This window comes from Choloepus didactylus, chromosome 1 (genome assembly GCF_015220235.1).
Source record: "Choloepus didactylus isolate mChoDid1 chromosome 1, mChoDid1.pri, whole genome shotgun sequence".
NCBI lineage: Eukaryota > Metazoa > Chordata > Mammalia > Pilosa > Megalonychidae > Choloepus > Choloepus didactylus.
In genome coordinates this window covers 5,786,909-5,807,993 of record NC_051307.1, presented here as the reverse complement: position 1 = coordinate 5,807,993, position 21,085 = coordinate 5,786,909, and the positions used below count along the sequence as shown (strand labels likewise).

At 44.2% G+C, this 21,085-nt stretch overlaps 1 protein-coding gene across 2 annotated transcripts in view; it reads left to right on the top strand.

The window, feature by feature from the left end:
* The first annotated feature begins 699 nt into the window (after window positions 1-699).
* Window positions 700-21,085, top strand: part of MX1 (MX dynamin like GTPase 1) — a 45,359-nt gene continuing 24,973 nt past the window's right edge. The window contains exons 1-3 of one of the 2 annotated variants that reach the window (XM_037831449.1): window positions 700-769; window positions 10,400-10,481; window positions 11,329-11,470. In XM_037831449.1, coding sequence (XP_037687377.1) covers window positions 11,351-11,470 — 120 coding nt within the window. In that variant the 5' untranslated portion in view covers window positions 700-769; window positions 10,400-10,481; window positions 11,329-11,350. Of the gene's footprint in view, window positions 770-9,430; window positions 10,482-11,328; window positions 11,471-21,085 lie in introns of those variants that run through there. The other variant, XM_037831445.1, reaches the window with a different exon arrangement.

The following is a 21,085-nucleotide window of genomic DNA, read 5'->3' as shown; positions in this document are numbered from 1 at the left end:
TCAACAGATGAGTGGATAACCAAAATGCGGCATATGCATACAATGCAATAATATTCAGCCATAAAAAGGAATAAAATTCTGATACTTGTGACAACACGGATGGACCTGGGAAGCATTATGCTGAATGAAATAAGCCAGATACCAAAGGACAAATGTATGATTCCACTGATATGAAATATCTAGAAAGGCAAATTCATATAGACGGAAAGTAGACTAAAAGTTTCCAGGGGATGGGAGACAGAATTTCTGTTTCAGGTGATGAAAAAAGTTTTAGTAGTGGCAAGTGGGGTCAGTAGCCCAACATTGCTGATGTAACTAATGCCACTGAACTGAACACTTAAAATGGTTAAAATGGCAAATTTCATATATATATCACATAAAAAAATAATAATAATAATTCCTGGGCCCGGCCCCAGAGTTTATGATTCAGCTCATCTGGGGAGGGGCAGAGGTTCCGGTTTCCCACAAGGTCCCAGAGATGGTGCCGCTGCGGGCCGGGGGCCCACACTCGCAGAACCCGGTGTTGCTGGGTTGGGAGGGGTCCCCGAGGCCGAGGGTGCAGCCCCCGCGCGCCGAGCGGACGGCGGGAGCAGGGACCGCCCCCTGGAAGCTGACGAAGAGTTGAGTTTCGTTTTCTGAGCCCGGCGGCCCGGCTCAGTTCTGGAAGTCTCCTCCCCTCGCGGCTGGGGGCGGGCGCGGTGCCGGGCGCTGCATAAAAGGGCGCAGGCGGGGCGAGGACGCCGGTGCCGCGGCTGCAGCGCAGGGACCGGTGAGTGGCGCGCCCCCGGGGTCCGCAGACCCTGCAGCCCGGGCGTGGGGAGCCCCGAGAGGGGCGTTTGCCTGGCAGGCTGCGGAGCCCCGCGCTCCGGGGTGCGGGCATGGCCGGGCGGGGGGTTTTCTCCGCTGCTAGCAATAGCAATAAAAATAATAGCGATGGTTGCGATGGACGGGGCTCGGCCCGCAAGACCACCCAGCTGCTGCGGCTCAGGGGTGTCCCATCCGAAACAGCCCCTACCCCTCCCGCCCGAAGGCGGCTTTTCTGATGCAGGAGGTGGGATGGTGGAGAGGATGGGCGGGCGTTGGGGAGGGGGTCCGAGGACCTCCGGTTAACGGGGGAGCGCACTGAGAAAGTTTCGCCATTATAATCGGGGTGCCTCTCCTGCCACCGAGTGCGGACTGGACAAGCCGGCAGTCAGGGGAGTTACTTGGAGGCGCGAGCACAAGGCAGCCTCGGTGACGCTGCTGAATAAAGGGAGGTCCCAGCGGGGAGCCTCGGGAAGATGTCCTGGGTACCGCCGCGGCGGCGCTGTCGGGATGCGCGGGTCGGAGAGAGGACGCATGCGCAGAAAGGCCCCGGCCGCCGGGCCCGCGAGGAGACGGGTCCCGGGGGCGGAGGAAGCGTCCGGGGGCCTCCTGCCGGGTAGCTCGCGACCGGGTGGGGCGGACTCACCCCCCGGGGCCACTGGAGTTTGCGGAGACGATCGGGAGTTTGGGGGGTGTGGGGGAGGCTGCAGGGCCGCGTACAGTCCTTGAAGCTGATGGAAGGAGCCCAGGCAGCTGCGACGAGCTGTCCCCGCACCCCCGCGGCTGACCGCTGAGCTGCGCATGGGGGACCCTCGGGATGATTTGATCGGATCCGAAATCTTGTTTTTCTTGGAAGCAGGGTCAGATGATGCTGACCCCTGAGTTGGCGGCCCCGGGCGGCCCCGGCTTTGGTTCCGCGCTGCTGGAGGCAGGCTCGCCGCCCCCTCCCCTAAGGACGCACTTCCTGTCCCCATCCGAGCCCGAGCCCCCCCAATCCAGTGTGGTTCCGTATCCAGCAGTTCATTCGGTCTAAAGTCCAAGATGCCCTGCCCTTTTAATCATAAAAGCTGAAAATGCCACTGGGTTTTGGAAGGTAAAAACCCTTTCAGGAGAAAAGCCAACCTAAATTCTGTAAGGAGTCTTTTTAAGAATCGACTGGATTATGTCAGTAAATTGCAGAATCTCCGCACCATAGGCATTTCCTAAGGTCTCGTTAATAGGTGGTTGTGACTGTTTGAAGGTATTATGCTCCCCCAAACGCCATTATCTTTGATGTAATCTTGTGTGGGCAGATGTATCAGTTTTTTGCTTTTTTTTTTTCCATTTTTATTGAGATTGTTCAGATACCATACAATTATCCGAAGATCCAAAGTGTACAATCACTTGCCCCTGGGTACCCTCATACAGCTGTGCATCCATCACACTTAATTTTTGTTCAATTTTTAGAAACTTTTCATTACTCCAGACAAGAAATAAAGTGAAAGATGAAAAAAGAAAAAAAGAAAAGGAAACTCTAAACCTCCCCTATCCCTAACCAACCCCCCTCAATTGTTGACTCCTAGTATTGATATAGTACATTTGTTACTGTTTATGAAAAAATGTTGAAATACTACTAACTGTAGTATATAGTTTGCAATAGGTATATAGTTCTTCCCTATATGCCCCTCTATTATTAACTTCTAATTGTATTGTCATACATTTGTTCTGGTTCATGAAGTGATTTCTAGTATTTGTACAGTTGATCATGGACATTGCCCACCATAGGATTCAGTTTTATACATTTCCATCTTTTGACCTCCAACTTTCCTTCTGGTGACATATATGACTCTGAGCTTCCCCTTTCCACCTCATTCACACACCATTCGGCGCTGTTAGTTATTCTCACATCTTGCTACCAACACCCCTGTTCATTTCCAAACATTTAAGTTCATCCTAATTGAACATTCTGCTCATACGAAGCAAGAGCATCTACATTTTTTCCACAAGGCAGGAGGGAGACTCAAAGAACGTAGAGAGGCAAAAGAAAGAGGAAACAAAAAAATGACAGCTAGGAAGCAGCAAAAGGAAAAATAACCTTAAATCAAAGTAGAATAAAGAATCAGACAATCCCACCAATGTCAAGTGTCTAACATGCCTCCCCTATCCCCCCCCTTATCTGCATTCACCTTGGTATATCACCTTTGTTACATTAAAGGAAGCATAATACAATGATTCTATTAGTTACAGTCTCTAGTTTATGCTGATTGCATCCTTCCCCCAATGCCTCCCCATTTTTAACACCTTACAAGGTTGACATTTGCTTGTTCTCCCTCGTAAAAGAACATATTTGTACATTTTATCACAATTGTTGAATACTCTAGATTTCACCAAGTTACACAGTCCCAGTCTTTATATTTCCTCCTTTCTTGTGGTGTCTCACATGCTCCCCATCTTTCTCTCTCAACCGTATTCATAGTTACCTTTGTTCAGTGCACTTACATTGTTGTGCTACCATCTCCCAAAATTGTGTTCCAAACCACACACTCCTGTCTTCTATCACCCTGTAGTGCTCCCTTTAGTATTTCCTGTAGGGCAGGAGTCTTGTTCACAAAGTCTCTCATTGTCTGTTTGTCAGGAAATATTTTGAGCTCTCCCTCATATTTGAAGGACAGCTTTGCTGGATACAGGATTCTTGGTTGGTGGTTTTTCTCTTTCAGTATCTTAAATATATCACACCACTTCCTTCTTGCCTCCATGGTTTCTGCTGAGAGAGCCGCACATAGTCTTATTAAGCTTCCTTTGTATGTAATGGATCGCTTTTCTCTTGCTGCTTTCAGGATTCTCTCTTTGTCTTTGACATTTGATAATCTGATTATTAAGTGTCTTGGCGTAGGCCTCTTCATATCTCTTCTGTTTGGAGTACTCTGCGCTTCTTGGATCTGTAATTTTATGTCTTTCATAAGAGATGGGAAATTTTCATTATTTCCTCTATTATTGCTTCTACCCCCTTTCCCTTCTCTTCTCCTTATGGGACACCAATGATACGTACATTATTATACTTTGTTTCATCCTTGAGTTCCCAGAGATGTTGCTCATATTTTTTCATTCTTTTCTCCATCTGCTCCTTTGCGTGTAGGCTTTCAGGTGTTTTGTTCTCCAGTTCCTGAGTGTTTTCTTCTGCCTCTTGAGATCTGCTGTTGTATGTTTCCATTGCATCTTTCATCTCTTGTGTTGTTGTGCCTTTCATTTCCATAGATTCTACTAGTAGGTTTTTTGAACTTTTGATTTTTGCCGTATACATGTCCAGTTCTTCCTTTACAGCCTCTATCTCTTTTGCAATATCTTCTCTAAACTTTTTGAATTTATTTAGCATTAGTTGTTTAAATTCCTGTATCTCAGTTGAAGTGTACGTTTGTTCCTTTGACTGGGCCATAACTTTGTTTTTCTTAGTGTAGGTTGTAATTTTCTGTTGTCTAGGCATGGTTTCCTTGGTTATCCAAATCAGGTTTTCTCAGACCAGAACAGGCTCAGGTCCCAGAGGGAAGAAATATTCAGTATCTGGTTTCCCTGAGGGTGTGTCTTAGAAAATTGTTCCACCCTTTGATGCCTTGGGTCACTGTGCTTTTCTGCCCAGCAGGTGATGCCTGTTAGCCTATAATTCTTGACTGGTGTGAGGAGGTATGGCCGTGTTCCCCCAGGCTCTGGGGTCTGGTTCTGAATGGAAAGGGCCCCACCCCTTTCCTCCTAGAGAAGACAGACCCCCCCAGGTGGAGGTCATTAGCATTTCAATGGTCTTGCTTTCTGCTTGTGGTGTCTCCACCCTTCCCAGAGTCACAGCCCTGGAAACTGAAAATGACTGGGGCTTTCTCCACTGAGCCAAAAAAGAAACAGATAGTCCCCTTCAGACCCAGTCCAAGGCGACCCTTCGGCTCTCCTAGGTCAGTCGTCACCCAAAGCCTCTGTCTGTTTTTTGGGGATGCGTACCTGTAGTGAGCAGTTCACACTCGCTACTTAAAACCCCAGTTGGAGCTCAGCTGAGCTGTATTCGCTTTCTGGGAGAGAGCTTCTCTGTGGCACCACGCGGCTCTGCAGCTCGGGCTATGGGGGAGGGGGTCTCCCGACCTGGTTCTGCAGGTTTTACTTACAGATTTTATGCTGTGTTCTCGGGCATTCCTCCCAATTCAGGTTGGTGTATGATGAATGGATGGTCTCGTTTGTCCCCCCGCAGTTATTCTGGATTATTTACTAGTTGTTTCTGGTTTTTTGTAGTTGTTCCAGGGGGACTACTTAGCTTCCACTCCTCTCTATGCCGCCATCTTGCCCCCCAGTATATCAGTTTTGATTAGACTGTGATTCTTTGAGTGTTTCCATGGAGATGTGCCCCACCCAACTGTAGGTGATAACTCTGATGAGATAATTTCCATGGAGGCATGGTCCCACCCATTCAGGGTGGGCCTTCATCAGTGGAGCCATATGAATGAGCTGAGGGGCAGAGGGACTCTGCAGCTATGAATGACATTTTGAAGAGGAGCCAAGAGGGACACTTTGAAGAAAGCACAGGAGCTGCAGATGAGAGACATTTTGAAGACAGCCGTTGAAAACAGACTCTTGCTCTGGAGAAGCTAAGAGAGGACAGACACCCCAAGTGCAACTAAGAGTGACATTTTTGAGGAACTGCAGCCTAGAGAGTAATGTCCTGGGAGAAAGCCATTTTGGAACCAGAACTTTAGAGCAGACGCCAGCCACGTGCTCCACAGCTAACAGGTTTTCTGGACACCATTGGCCATCCTTCAATGAAGGTATCCAATTGCAAACTAGAACAGTGGTCCTTATGGATTCTGAAGGTCGGGTCCTGAATCCTACCTCCCATCCCTGCCCCTCGTGGGTCTGGAAGCCACGCTCTGGAATCTGGGCACCCAGGGACAGCCAGTAGCTTCAGCCCCTCTCCCCCCCCCCCCCCACCTCACACACACAGACAGCAGGGCCTGAGGGGCACATGCCTGCTGCCCCTGGGCTGTTTCTCCTCTCCCTAACTGTTCTAGTTTGCTAATGCTGCTTGAATGCAAAACACCAGAAATGGATTGGCTTTTATAAAAGGGGGTTTATTTGGTTACACAGTTACAGTCTTAAAGCCATAAAGTGCCCAAAGTAATGCATCAACAACGGTAACTTCGCTGGAGGAGGATGGTGTCCAGAAAACCTCTGTTAGCTGGGAAGGCACATGGCCGACGTCTGTTGCAAGTTCTGATTTCAAAATGGCTTTCTCTCAGGACATTACTCTCTAGGCTGCAGTTCCTCAAAAATGTCACTCTTGGTTGCACTTGGGGTATTTGTCCTCTCTTAGCTTCTCCAGAGCAAGAGTCTGCTTTCAATGGCCGTCTTCAAACTGTCTCTCATCTGCAGCTACTCTCTCAGCTTCTGTGCATTCTTCAAAATGTCCCTCTTGGCTGTAGCTCCTCTTCAAAATGTCACTCTCAGCTGCACTGAGTTCCTTCTGTTTGTCAGCTCATTTATATGGCTCTAGTGATTTAATTTAGACCCACCCTGAATGGGTGGGGTAACACCTTCATGGAAATTATCCAATAAGAGTCATCACCCACAGCTGGGTGGAGCACATCTCCATAGAAACTCTCAAAGAATTAAAATCTAATCAACACTGATATGTCTGCCCACGCAAGATTACCTCAAAGATAGTGGCATTTAGGGGGACATAATACATTCAAACCGGCACATTCCACCCCCCTGGACCCCAAAATGACATCATCTTTCCATATACAAAATACAATCATCCCATCACAATATCACAAAAGCTTAAATCATTTCAGTAACAATAGTTAAGTACAAGATCCCATTAAATCAGTTACAGGTGTGGTCTGTCCAAAAGCAAAATTCCCCTCTGACTGTGGACCTGTAAACTTAAAACCAGTTATGTGCTTCCAGTATACAAAGGAGGGACATTCATAGGATAAACATTCCCATTGCCATAAGGAGAAACTGGAAGGAAAACAGGGTTTATAGGACCAAAACAGTTCCTAAAACCTTTAGGATAAACTCCATTAGATTGCAAAGTCTGAGAGTCATCTACAGAACAATGTTGCATCCTTGGGGCTTGAGAGAGCGGGAGTCTAACCCTTCCTAAGGGCCTTTGTGGCAGCCCTTTCCTCTCCAAACGCTGGGGTGAGTTCTCCAACATATCCACACATTGGGGAGACCACCTTCTAGGCCCCACCCTCCTCAAACATCAGGCCAGCACCCGGATTCCCTTCTATCTCCGGGGTACACGCTCAACCCCTTCAGAACAGTGGGGTGGCAGCCAGGCTCTCCCCAATTCCCTGGGAATGTGCTCCACCCTCTTTGGGGCCTGGGGTGGCAAAACTCTTCCAGAGCATCGAGGTGGAAGGCCCACCCTCAACCTCCAGGGCAAACTCACCCTTTCCATGTGTGGGGGCCACTCCTCTCTCCCAGCCCAAGGCCTCTTGACTCCAGACCTCAACCTCCAGGGCTCTGTCTTTGAAGAAATTTTTCCTTCAATTTGTTCCTTGTCTGTCTCCTCCAGTCCAGACCAGCAGCATCTCTGTCTATAAAGATCTCGCAAAAATTCTGTTGGCCTCGTGTGAAGCACTTGGGGGTCAAAGCCATGAGGCAATAGGACTTTCCACAGATCCTTTCTGCTTAACTCCTTCTCCAATCTTGGCTTGTACTGAAATGGCAGCTGGGTTCCATGTTTGGTTACATCCTCACGTTGGGCTGTAGCTTCTGGGGTTTCACCTCCTGGAAGCCCAGAGTTTTTCATGCCATCAATTTCTGGTTTCTTTGAAACCAAGAGTTCATCTCTCAGCTTATCTCTCTCCTTTCACATTTTACTATAAGCTGCAAGTGAGAACCAGGCTACTACTATATTTTGCTCGGAGATCTCATCAGCTAAATATTCCAGGTCGTTGCTTTTAAATTCTCCCTTCCATCCAACACCAGGACTCAATTTTGCCAAATTCTTTGCCACTTTAAAACAAGGATCGCCTTCCTTCCAGTTTGCAACAACACATCATCATTTCTGCTCAAGCCCTCATCAGAAGTATCTTTAGAGTCCGTATTTCCACAAACAGTCTCTTCAAAGCAGTCTAGGCCTTTTCTATCAAGCTCCTCACAATTCTTCCAGAACCTTCCCCTTATCCATTTAAAAAGCCGTTCCAACATGTCTGGTATTTGCAAACACAGCAGCACCAGCACCCCACTTCTCTGGTACCAAAGTCTGTTCTAGTTTGCCCATGCTGCTGGAATGCAAAACACCAGAAATGGATTGGCTTTTATAAAAGGGGGTTTATTTGGTTACACAGTTACAGTTTTAAGGCCGTAAAGTGCCCAAGATAATGCATCAACAATCAGGTACCTTCACTGGAGGATGGCCAATGGTGTCCAGTAAACCCCCGTTAGGTGGGAAGGCACATGGCCAGCGTCTGCTCCAAGTTCTGGTTTCAAAATGGCTTTCTCCCAGGATTTTCCTCTCTAGGCTGCAGTTCCTCAAAAACATCACTCTTAGTTGCGCTTGGGGTGTTTGTCCTCTCTTAGCTTCTCTGGAGCAAGAGTCTGCTTTCAACGGCCGTCTTCAAACTGTCTCTCATCTGCAGCTACTCTCTCAGCTTCTGTGCATTCTTCAAAGTGTCCCTCTTGGCTGTAGCTCCTCTTCAAAATGTCACTCTCAGCTGCACTGAGTTCCTTCTGTTTGTCAGCTCATTTATATGGCTGTGGTGATTTAATTTAGACCCACCCTAAATGGGTGGGGTAACACCTCCATGGAAATTATCCAGTTAGAACCATCACCCACAGTCGTGGAAACACTCAAAGAAGTACAATCTAATCAACACTGATACATCTGCCAACACAATATTGCATCAAAGATAATGGCATTTGGGGGGACATAATACATTCAAACTGGCACACTAACCCTAACCCTAACCTGAGGAGTGAGAGAAGACTGAGTCCTCTCTTTAAGGCACATTAACCCCACCCATGGGTAAGTTGCGGGCCAACTAATGACCTGACCTGCGGGACACTGATTACGTGCTTTGACTTGGCGGGCCTGGGCTGGGGGACCTGATCAGCCCCTGGGGAGGGTGGTGGGCACGGGCGACAGCGCCCTCCACAGCTCCCCGGGCCTGGGAAAGTGAGGCCGGAGGCAGGCCCCATTTCCTCACCCAAAATACTACTGTTGGGAGAGGCTTGCCGGAGGGAACCGCCTTTTCCCCACCCCCTTATCTCGCCTGGACACTCCCCGTTGCCAGAGCAACTCCCCCACCGCCAGTGCGCATGCACAGTCACCGGAACTACTCCCGCCCCTTGTCTATCAACCTCCGCGCCCTCTCTGAACCAATCCAAGCCTTTGACCTCTACAGCTACCCCGCCCCCTAAGCGCCCAATATAAGCTGGTGCTCTCCCCTAATAAAGCTCTCTTGGTTTCATCATCCCTCAAAGAACCGTGTCCCGCCTGCTCCTTCTCGCCGCCCTCCACACCTTGCACGCCTCCGCCGGGGACCGGGCCCAGTCCCCCGCCTCGCCCTCGCCTCCGGGAAAGAGCCCCCGCCGCCGGTACCCTCCGAGCAACGCCGAGAGCCGAGGGTTCAGCAACCGGCCGCCCCCCCCCCTCAGACAAATCAACGACGACTGCACTGACCGAAGGGTTAGGGGGTCGGGTGCAGTAACGAGGGAAACGGAGAGCTGGAAAGGGAAAGGCCCAGGGTAGGCTGGATTTCCTTGCTGCCTTGTTTGTACACAGAGGGCTGCACCAAGGATTAGGCATTTCCTGGGCAGTTTGGTGACTCTGCCAAGGCTAACACTGGGGAGTCCTCTCTGTTCAGTGTTACAGGGAAAGCCCCACCCAGCTGGATGCCCAGTGTAAGGAAGGAGCAAGAAGCTGGTTGTAATTCCTGAGGTTGCCAGGCTTCTGCATTCCAAACTCATTTCCAAAGATGATCCAAGAAAGGCACAAACATTTAGGTTTTAGACAACACCCATGAGATCTTGCTTTCAGGGAATCTCACTTTATGAAATAAACAGGGGGAGGGAAAATACTAAGAAAGTCCTCAAGTTGAACCCAAGGTCGTGTGGGTGCAAGCCCTGGTGACCCGGTGATGTCAGCAAACAGTGAGGCCACCTGCACAGCGCGCCTCAGAAGGCTGTGGCACTCCAGAGAGGCAGATGAAGCCGAGGTCCTCAGCGAGGCTGGGAGTCCCGGGCACAGGAGGTTTTCCAGAGGCATGGAGAGTCTTAGGGAATAAATTTCCAGATTCCGATTCCACAAGTACCTTCAGAATTAATTGCCATTCATAATTGCCCTTTCCCACCTTACGAAACATGTGCATCCCCTCCCTCCTATTCCAGATTGAACATGTGCCACCCTGGAGGCAGGTAAACCTCAAGGTGTGATAAAGGGGTGGTTTTAAATATTGGTGCCTATGATATGTCCCGAAATCCAGGCAGCATAAACCGGAGCAGGGCTCTGAGACTTCCCTGGCTGATCCGTATTTCTAAACACCTTTCTCAGCAGTGGGAATGTTCCTTGGGGAGTACTTTCATTTATTTGCCTGGGACTTGTTCTGATTTGTGTTTTGCATGATTTCAGGAAGGGGTAGGAAAACAGTGCTCTGTTTCCATCTGACCAATCAACCTTACATCTTCAAAAGTAACAGAAGCATATATTGGAGGTGAGTTAGTGCTTTTATTTTTTAATAACTTCTATTTCAGCTCATAGGAAACACATTTGCATTTAGTTTTACCCATACTGGATGCTGTAAAACTTAACATCTAGAGCCTTCAGTCTCAGAATAACTTTTAAAAATGAATTTCAAATATATGCCTACATGACTTTGCAGACAAGCGTGATAAGGTGGTCATTTAAATGCTTTCAAGAATAAAATGTATGCCATTAAGGTATACGTATGGGGGAAAATGGAATGGAAATATGAATTTGAAGATCAAAAGAAACAGCGAAAACAACTCAGAGTTCAGTTATGTATTTTTTTAATTAGGGAAGTTGTGGGTTTACAGAAAAATCATTCATAAAATACTCATGTCCTGTTATTAATACCTTGCAATGATGTGGTATTTTTGCTATCAATGATGAAGTTAATAGTTATTTTTAAAACTAAAGATTTGAATTGGCATGGTCTTTTGATTCCCTTGTTGGCTACATTTGAAGGAGTTTGATGGCAATTTTACTTTTAAATGTAGATTTTTTTAAACACATCCATTGCAACCATTTAAACTGGTAGTGAAAAATTGTGAGAGAAACTACCTGGTTTTTCATAGCCTTTTGGGGCATGGGAGATTTTTTGTGAAGACTCTGGATGCAGCATTAATTTTTTTCCACCTTACATTCATTCCCTCTGTGGTCCTCCTCTAATTTCTCTTTTAGTCAGTAAAGAGTTAAGGGGCTCACACTGTGTTCCAGGCCCTGTCCTCATGGGGCTTCCCTGTTAGTGACAGCTTTGGAGCCATGCTTGGACATACCCAGCTTTCAATTTCTGTTAATATCAATCTGCTTGATTTTAGATTTAACTGAAAAAGGGAGAAGATGGTTCATTCTAAAGTGAAAAAAGAAAATCCTGATTCCGCTTCTGCATTGGACAGTTTTCCAGTGCTAAATGGGAATGCTGACGACGTATGCCTACCAGAGAAAAAAAGGCAGGAAATGGTAAGTTGTCTGAAAATCACCGTCCACACTGACGTGAGCTGCGTCCATTTCAGGCCTGCTTTGCTCACCTTTTGCTCGCTCTCTCTACTTGGTATCGTCTCACAACCCAGCGTGAACATTTTGTCGCGCTGACTGATTGGGAATGCAGTGTAGGCCAAGGAGCCAGGCTCACGAAGGGAATGGCCTGGAGCCCAGGAGCACCATACCGTCAGCTGCCCAAGTCAGGGTTCTGCCTCATGCCACAAACCCTCCGAGGCTTTACTACAACGTTAGCTCCATAAGGAACCCATGTGATGTCTGATCCGCCAGAACGAAGATGTAATTTTTGTGGGAGCCAGACATGGACTCTGGAATCAGTCAGACCTGAATTTGGTTCCAGCGCTGACACTTCCGGCTGTATAGTCTTGGGTGGCTATTTTTGCTTTGTAACCCTAGGATGAAAATAGTATTTATTTCATGTGGCTGTTGAGAGGCTTAAACACATGCAAAGGCCAGACACTTAGAGATTGCTCAGCTTATTGCTGTTGTATGTTTTAAAACCAGGCCTCTTTCAGATTGACTCCAATTCCCCAAACAATGTTAAACAATATTGTGGACAATATTAAGAACAATGTTGAAAGTCATGGAAAAGTGGCATGGTCTGCCCATCTTTCCACTACCCTAATATGCCAGTTTGGCCTTCCCTCCCGTGAACATCTCCACCTGGCGGTAGCTGTCACATGACACAGAAAACACTCACCAGCTTTGGAAGCAGCCTGGCCCTTTCCAGGTGAGTTGAGCCAAGATGCTTATGGTGACCCAGCAGTTCCGCCTCTAGGTGCAGACCTTATAGCAACGGTTCTCACAGTCTGGTCTCCAGGCTGACAGTGTTGTCATCACTCAAAAGTGAGTCCTCACCCGATGCACCAGAGTCCATTAAGTGACACCAGAATTTTGAGAAGAAAAAAATTTATTTAGCAAAGACGAGCCTTGCGAAGACAGGAGGACAGTTCCTCAAATCTGTCTCCCTGAACTGGAGACATGTTCAGTGTTTTATAGCATTCAAACAAAGGCTGGCAGTTTGGAAGATGAGGTTGGTGATGGTCTAATCTCTGGGCGTGCACAGATGAACTACGTGCTTAGCTCATTTGGAGTTTGAGGTGTAGGCCATTACATGTGTCACGTACAGGCTGACTGATTAGAGCTGGTGATTCTGGGCTGGCTCGTTTTACTTCATTAATAAACGCTGAGGAGCTACACACAGGAGTATCAGACTTCAGGGTTCCGAAACAAGATAAGGGAATACATACTGGGCCAGTGCCAGCTTAATCTCGTTGTTGCCCAGTTACAGGATAAAGTTTATGGAGTTATAAAATATAGCATCATCATCAAAGAAAGAAGTCATCTGGGTCATGGTTCAGCGAGTTATAACAGTTACAGAAAATTGCTTCTGACTACATCACAATATATCAGAAAGAAAGCATTTAGATAATGATTCAGTGACTATAATTATATTTGTTAGTGCTTAGTTGCAGTATCAGCACCACCATCACCTGGGGAGTTGTTGGAAATGCAAATTCTCAGGCTCCCCGCCTCTCCCCAGGCCTAGTGAATTAGAAACTCTGGGTCAGGTGCAGCTATCCCGTCCCTGTTCTAACGGGCCCTCCTGTTAGCAGTCCGCTGGGAGCTGAGGTTTGAGAGCCTCTGTCGGTGAGAAATGCTTGCACATCAGGGAGCCGCCTTCGTCACAGTCCTGTTTATAACCGCAAAACCTGGCAACAGCTCAGGTGTCCGCACACAGTGGAATGAGTACGCAGGAGACTCCCACACAGCAGTGAAATGAAGGAACCAGAGTGACGTGTGCCAAAATGCTGAGCCATTAAGTTTCCAATGCAATGCTGAATCCAAGAAGCAAATACAGAAGAAACACACAGTGTGATCCCATTTACACGAAGTCCCCAAAATAGGCAACAATAAGCAACCTCTTGTTCAGGGAAAGATTTATAGGTGGCAGCACGGAAAAGAAAAGTGACAAGATGATTATCGCACAGCTCAGGATGGAGGTTCCCTGGGCAGGGGCTGGGGGAAGAGTAGAGCGAGGCAGCTGGGGTGGGGCCCACAGAGTTTTTTAAGTACTGGGAATATTTGTTTTCTCAGCCTCAGTGGTCTGTACATGTATATTCACTTTATTATTGTTCATGTTTCATAAACTCTTGTGCATGGATGATATGAAGAAACAAAACCAGAAAGAGCTCGTAAGGAGGGCTGAGACGGAGGCTGCTGGTGGGTTCCACAGCCTAATTAGGCTCCTTGCACGGCCACGAACCTTTCTTCAGTGGGTGCTCCCTTCTCTGCAGAAAAATTTCACTATTTCTTTTATATGAATTTTTTTATTCACACATTCTCTAAGACAGCGGCTCTCAGTCAGGAGCAGCTTTGCCCCTTGGACATTGGGCGATGTGCAGAAACAGTTTTGGTTGTAACAACTCGGGGTGGAGGGGAGCTGCTGGCATCTAATGGGTGTTGTCAAATCCCCTACAATGCACAGGTCTGCCCTGCACAACTAAGAATGATCGATACCAATCCAAAGCGGGGGTTTCTCTGCCCAATGCGCTCAAGTGACCAATTCCTGAGACACCGGGTTTCAAAGAGAGAAAGGGTATTGCTAAGAATGAAGCAGGAGATTGGATGGCCTAGCATTTTAAAAATCTTTCTCTCTGAACTGCAGTTTATTTTTAAGTTAAAGTTTGTCAAAATAATAATTTCATTAAACGCAAGCTTACATTTTTTTGCCGTCTTAAAGATCCTAATGGGTATAATGCTAAGTAGAATAAAATTGTGGTTGTTTAGTTCAAAAACTCGTCATAGAAACAGGAATAGGACTAGACTTTGTCCCTGCATTTTTTTGTGACTGTATTTGCCTTTTTTTCTATTGGAGGTTAAAAAATTTCATTGTTTTCACAGCATCTTAAAATTGTGAACAACTTTAAAAGTATACTGACTGTGAAGCTCTGGAAAATACACTACAAATGTTTAATTTGTCATAAGCAGAAATCCAGGAAACCTTTTCCATAGCTCTCAAGCACATTTTCTTTACTTATTGAAATTGGCAATTAGATCTCATTTAATTATGGCTATCTCAAGGTTGTTTATATTTTAATGATGATTTATTGCAGTTACCATTGCAAAGGTATCATTAGAAAGAACAATTTAATTGGGGTATTCTTTCAGAACAAACCTGGCCTATTCCCCAGCATTCTTTCTATCACTGCTAATCTCCATGCCCAGTAGAAAGAATTCTGAGATAAGCCTGCACCTCCCCCATCTTTCTGCACTCAGCCCTTTCCCCAGAGCTGCCCTGACTGGTTCATTCATATTTGGCCAAGGTTTAAGAGGCCCTGGGAGCAGGGATATGTGAGACAGAAAGAAATGAGGCCTGGTCTATTGAACTGGGTTTCGAAAGTTTTAAATGAGGGCGGCGGGATTTAAGACCCCTAAGATGGCCTCAGTATTGATGAGAGTTCTTATGCCCTTCTTTTAATTATTAGATCTATTTCACCTAAAGTTGTGACCAAGACAATTGGAAAACTCTGTCCTTTCTGGAGGCAGCACTCTGCTGCCTTCAGGAAATTCCAGGCAGGGGGGGTTTCCTTTCATGTCAGGGTTTGTTTAAATTAATTACAAGTACTAAAGGCCTTGAACTCTCATGCCTCAAGATTTTTTCCCTTTTTCTCTGAGACTCCAGGAGTACTAATGTATATATATGCACTTATTTATCTTTAAAATTCAAATAGAGCTCTTTAAGAATTTTTTTGTTAATTTGCTGTTACTATCTGTAGGTAGGAAAATATTTATTAAAACAAGCAGACAGACATAAATAGAAAGTTAGATGCACGCAAAACAGAAACAAAGGATTGAGAGAGACAAAGGATTGAATATACAATATACGTCATCTCATCCCATTTCCTCTCTTTTGCAGAACAACTCTTAACTGTAATATACTGTCCTTTTCTATAGGACCATTTTCAGGCCATTTCTTTCCTGATTCTAAATCATATTGAGACCAGACTGTGTTACAGAAATAAACTATATTTTGTAATTTTTCATAGGCTCATAACTAAAATCTTTCTAATTTCTCACATACAGCCCTAAGGGCTACATTCAGGAATGCCATTAGAATCAGAGTTCCCTATTTTAAAGAATTTGAGTAGTCAGTAACCAGTCAGGGACACCTGAACAATACAAATGCAGTAACACACCCGCTAACAATTTAAACAGACATTAAACAGCTAAATTCATTAAATGCCAATTGTTTGCTGGATTAGTTGTTTTTCAGGAGTATAGTCAACAGAGAGAAAAAAGAAAAGGTTTAGAGGTCAGAGCAAAGGGGATCTTTCTGGAAGTGGGACCCAGGCCTCAAGCCCAGGACCAGGGGACTCGAACCGCTGTACTAACTTCCCGATCTACTTTTACCTTGGAGGCCCACTCACCCAATCAGATGGCCCACTTGGAACTGGGAACGGTTTCTCTCTTTGAAGCTTTTTAAGGTGCTGAGGGTCTGGAGTGCCAGCAGAGCAGAGAAGAACCTGGTTGCTGAGCCTCTAGACTAAAAGGGGCCAGTGGCTACAAAAGACTCGGTCACTGTGCTCACCTGTCCTGCCAGGGCTCCAGAATCTCAGGCAGTCAGACTCACTTCTTAGGAACCTGGTCCTGCCAGAGTTGCCAAATTCATCCCAATCGAAAGCAGGGGGCTCTCTGCCTGATGCGCCCAAATGACCAATTCCTGAGACACCGTGTTTCGAAGAGAGGAAGAGTTTATTGCTAAGTGTGAAGCAGCAGAGCAGATGGCCTATTGGCTTAAAAATGTCTCCCTGAATTTTACTAACTGATAGTTTTATGGTATCAAAAGATGGGCAGGTTTTAGGATAATGAGTAGAGTGACTCGAGATGACAGAGATGATCTGATTATTGGGCATGTGCAGATTGATTACATACTTAATCACAGAACATATGGAAGAAGATGGTGGCCTTAGTATGAGGATGGGCATAATTTTTGGTATTATAATGAGGTTTAATTCACTTTTAGTTTAGAGTTTAAGCTACTGTGATGTCAGGCAGCCAATTTTGGTTATATCCAGCTCCATCTAGTAAGATGGTTTAGGAATTGGGATGGGTTAGTTCTGGGCTGATTGAAGTTCCTTCGTTAGTAAACACTAGGGGCTGTCTTTAGTTATCATAAGACTCTCAAGTTGAAAAACAGGATTGGTGGTACAAATAGGGGCCAATCATAAGGTTTTTATAATCACAAGGGATAAAGGCTGTATAGTTATGCAATCATGATCAGAGATCAAGGCAGCTAGGTTATAGTTCAGTTATTGCAGGTATTTCTCTGTAGCTATTCTCATATACTAGAAAGTAAAAAAAGAAATGTCTATATAATGATTCAGTATTCGTAATTATTTGTCAATTCTTAACTCTTGGTTGTTATCTGGCTCAAAACATCCATAGATTCATACGCTGCTGTAAGGATACAGGTCTAGTAAAATTTATGTATGTCATAAAGCATACACAGAAATAGGAATTATAAAGAAAGAGGTAAAAGATAAACAAAAGGAATTTTTCGTATTTTCTTCCCAGGCCCCAGTCAGCCCACTTTTGGAAAATAGCATCAGGTACAGGTGGGGAGGATGGTGGGGTGGAAAGGTGAGTCTGGACCTGGCCTCTCTTTAAAGAAACATGGCTAGAAGCTCAGACAGGTGTCTCAATGGAGAGAAGGAGGAAGAAAGCATTACTATGCTTAGAAAGCCCTGAGCAGCTAATTGTATCTTTACACCCTTCTTTGCCTGAGAGCACTTATAGTGGAAGTACCGCATGTTTTCATTGTTTGTTTATATTTCTTTATTTTAAAATTATGTTATACAGGGCAATATTGCTTTGGTCATGATTCTAAGAAACCACTTGAAATTTTCATTTACACCTTCCATGTGTGATGTGATTTTAGATTTATTTTCATCTTTTTTCAAATCAGCTGTATTGAGATCTAATTAACATACAACAAAATTCACTAATTTCAAACATTTCCCCAAAGATGAGTGCTGCTGAGCGTCTTGCCCTGTGCTTGTTGGCCACCCAGGTATCGTCTGTGGCGAAGTGTCTGTGCAAATCTCTTGTGGATTTTTTAACTGTATCGTTTGTTTTCTTGTTGTTGAGTTTTGAGAGTGCTTTATATATTGTGGATACAAGTCCTTTGTCGGTACTCTGCTGAAGACCCGAGAGGCAACTGGTGGAGACCTCCGGGGTTCTCTCACCCACTCCTTCCTCTCCAGCACTCAGTCTGGGACCCCTGGCTGCCTCGGTCTACCTAGACCCTCAACTCCATGCCTCACCTCCAGGAGTCCGAGGGGCTCTGCTTCAGATCCCTTTACCTGCCCGGCAGCCCTGAATCTTCCTCTGGACAGTGAACTGAGGCAACCCTAGGACCTGCCTTCTTTGGTTCCCATTTCGTTGGGATGACAGTCCTTTGTTGCCTGATGCCCACTTTTTTTTTTTTCTTTTTTTGGTTGTCTCAGGCAAGATGATAAATCGACTCTGTGTTGCTCCAGCTTGGCTGGAATGGGGAGTCCTTTACCTGGACTCCTCCAGTCACCTTTGAAGGGAGGTTTTAATCATAATTTCAGTTTCTTTACTAGGCATAGGGCTATGCAGTTTATTTACTTCCGGAATGAACTTTGGTAGTTTGTTTCTCTTCAATGATTTACCTTTTTTTATTCTGGTAAATTATACTTAGCATAAAATTTGTCCTTTTTTCTTGAAGACTTTTTATTCTTTTTTTTAAAGTTTTATTGTGGTATATATATTATATATATAATAACATTTGCCATTTTAACCATGTTTAAGTATATAATTCAATGGCATTTAATTTTATTCACAATGTTGTGCAACCATCACCATCATGCATTACCAAAAACTTTTTCATCAGCCCAAACAGAAACTCTCTACTAATTAAGCAATAACTGCCCATCCTCTCCCCCCGTCAGCCCCTGGTAACTTTTGACCTACTTTCTGTCTCTCTGAATTTGCCTGCTCTAGGTATTTCATATAAGTGCAGTCATACAATATTTGCCCTTATGTGTCTGGCTTATTTCACTTATCATAATGTTTTCAAGGTTCATCCACATTGTAGCATGTATCAGGACTTCATCTATTGTTTTGGTTGAATATTATTTCATTGTCTGGATACACCACATTTTATTTATCCATTCATCTGTTGATGGACACTTGGGTGTTTCCATCCTTTGGCTGTTGTGAATAATGCTGCTGTGAACATTGGTGTACAAACAAGTATCTGAGTCCCTGTCCCTGCTTTAATTTCTCTTGAATACGTACCTAGTACATAGATTGCTGGATCATATGGCAATTCTATGTTTAACTTCTTGAGGAATCGCCAAAGTGCCTTCCACAGTGGCTGTACCATTTTATATCCCCACCAGCAATGCATGAGGGTCCCAATTTCTCCACATTCTTGCCAACACTTATTTTCCATTTTTTTGATAATAGCTATCCTAGTGGGTGTGAGGTGCTATCCCATTATGGTTTTGATTTATATTTCCCTTATGGCTATTGATTTCCCTATGGCTGTTGATGTTTAGCACCTTTTCATGTGCTTATTGGCCATCTGTATATCTTCTTTGGAGAAATGTCCTTTCCAGTCCTTTGCCCGTTTTTAAATTGGATTATTTGTCTTTTTGTTGTCGAGTTACAAGAATTCACTATATATTTGGAATACTAGATCCTTATTGGATATTTGATTTGCAGATATTTTCTCTCATTCTGTGGGTTTATCTTTTCATTCTCTTGATAAGTGGCCATTGATACACAAAAGTTTTTAATTTTGATTAAGTCCAATTTATCTGTTTTTTCTTTTGTTGCTTGTGCTTTTAGTGTCATATTTAAGAAACCGTTGCAAGTCTAAGGTCATGAAGACTTTCCCCTGTGTTTACTTCTAAAAGTTGTTTGGTTTTAGCTCTTAAATTTAGACCTTTGATCCATTTGGGGTTAATTCTTGTATATAGTGTAAGATACAGGTCCAACTTCTTTCTTTTGCTTGTGGATACCTAGTTTTTCCAGTACCATTTGTTGAAAACACTGTCCTTTCCCCCCATTAAATGGTCTAAAATCAATTAACTGTTGAAAACCAGTTGACCATATATGGGAGGGTTTATTTCTGAGCTCTCTATTCTATTCCACTGATCTATAAGTCTATCCTTATCCCAGTCCCATGCTGTTTTGAGTGTAGATTTGTAGTAAATTTTTAAATCAGAAAGTATAAATCCTCCAACTTTGTTCTTGTTTATCAAGATCATTTTAGCTGCTCAAGAATCCCTTGAAATTCCATATGAATTTTAGGATGGGGTTTTTATTTCTGAAAAAAATCACAGTTGGGACTTTGGTACATTTGCAATGTATCTGTAGATCACTTTGGGTAGTAGTGTCATCTTAACAGTGTTAAGTCTTCCAGTCCTAGAACATGGGATGTCTTTCCACTTACTTAGGTCTTCTTTAATTTCTTTCATCAGTTTGTTTTAGTTTCCATAATACAAGTCTTTCACCTCTTTGGTTAAATTTATTCCTAAGTATTTTATTCTTTTTAATGCTATTATAAATGGAATTGTTTTCCTAATTTCTTTTTCAGAGTATTCATTTCTCGTACATAGAAACATAACAGATTGATTTTTGAGTGTTTTCTTTGTACCCTGCGATGTTGCTGACTTCATTTATTAGCTTTAATAGTTTTGAGGAGGAAGATTCTTTAAGAGTTTCTACATACAATATCATGTCATCTGCAAACAGGGTAATTTGACTTCTTCCTATCCAGATTTCTTTATTTTTCTTGTCTAAATTGCTCCAACAAGAACTTCCACTACTACAGTGAACAGAAGTGGTAAAGTGGGTGTCCTTGTCTTGTTCCTGATCTTAGCAGAAGAGCCTTCCATCTTTCATCCTTGTGTATGATGTCAACTGTGGATTTTTCATACATGGCCTTTATCGTGTTGAGGAAATTCTTTTCTATTCCTAGTTTATTGAGTGTTTTTATTGAAAGGGTATTGGCTTTGGTCACAAGCTTTTTATGATGAATTGAGATGGTCATGTGATTTTTTTTTCCTTGCATTCTATTAATGTGGTGTATTAAATTGATTTTCTTATGTTGAACCATCCTTGCATTCTGGGGATGAATCCTATTTGCTTATGGTGTATAATGCTTTTAATATGCTGCTGAATTCTGTTTGATTGTATTTTGTGGTGGATTTTTGCATCTATAGTCATAAGGGATATTGACCTGTAGTTTTCTTTTCTTGTAGTATCTTTCTTTGTCTGGATTTAGTGTCAGGATAATTCTGTACTATAGAATGAGTTAGGAAGTCTTCTCTTTGCTTTTTTGGAAGATTTTGAAAATAATTCATGTTCATTCTTCTTTAAATGTTTGATATAATTCTACACTGAAGCCATCTGGTCCTAGGCTTTTCTTCATTGGGAGGTTTATGATTACTGATTCAATTATTTTATTCTGTGCACATTACAATTTTCTATTTCTCCTTGAGTCTGTTTTGGTAGTTTGTATGTATCAGGAATCTGTCC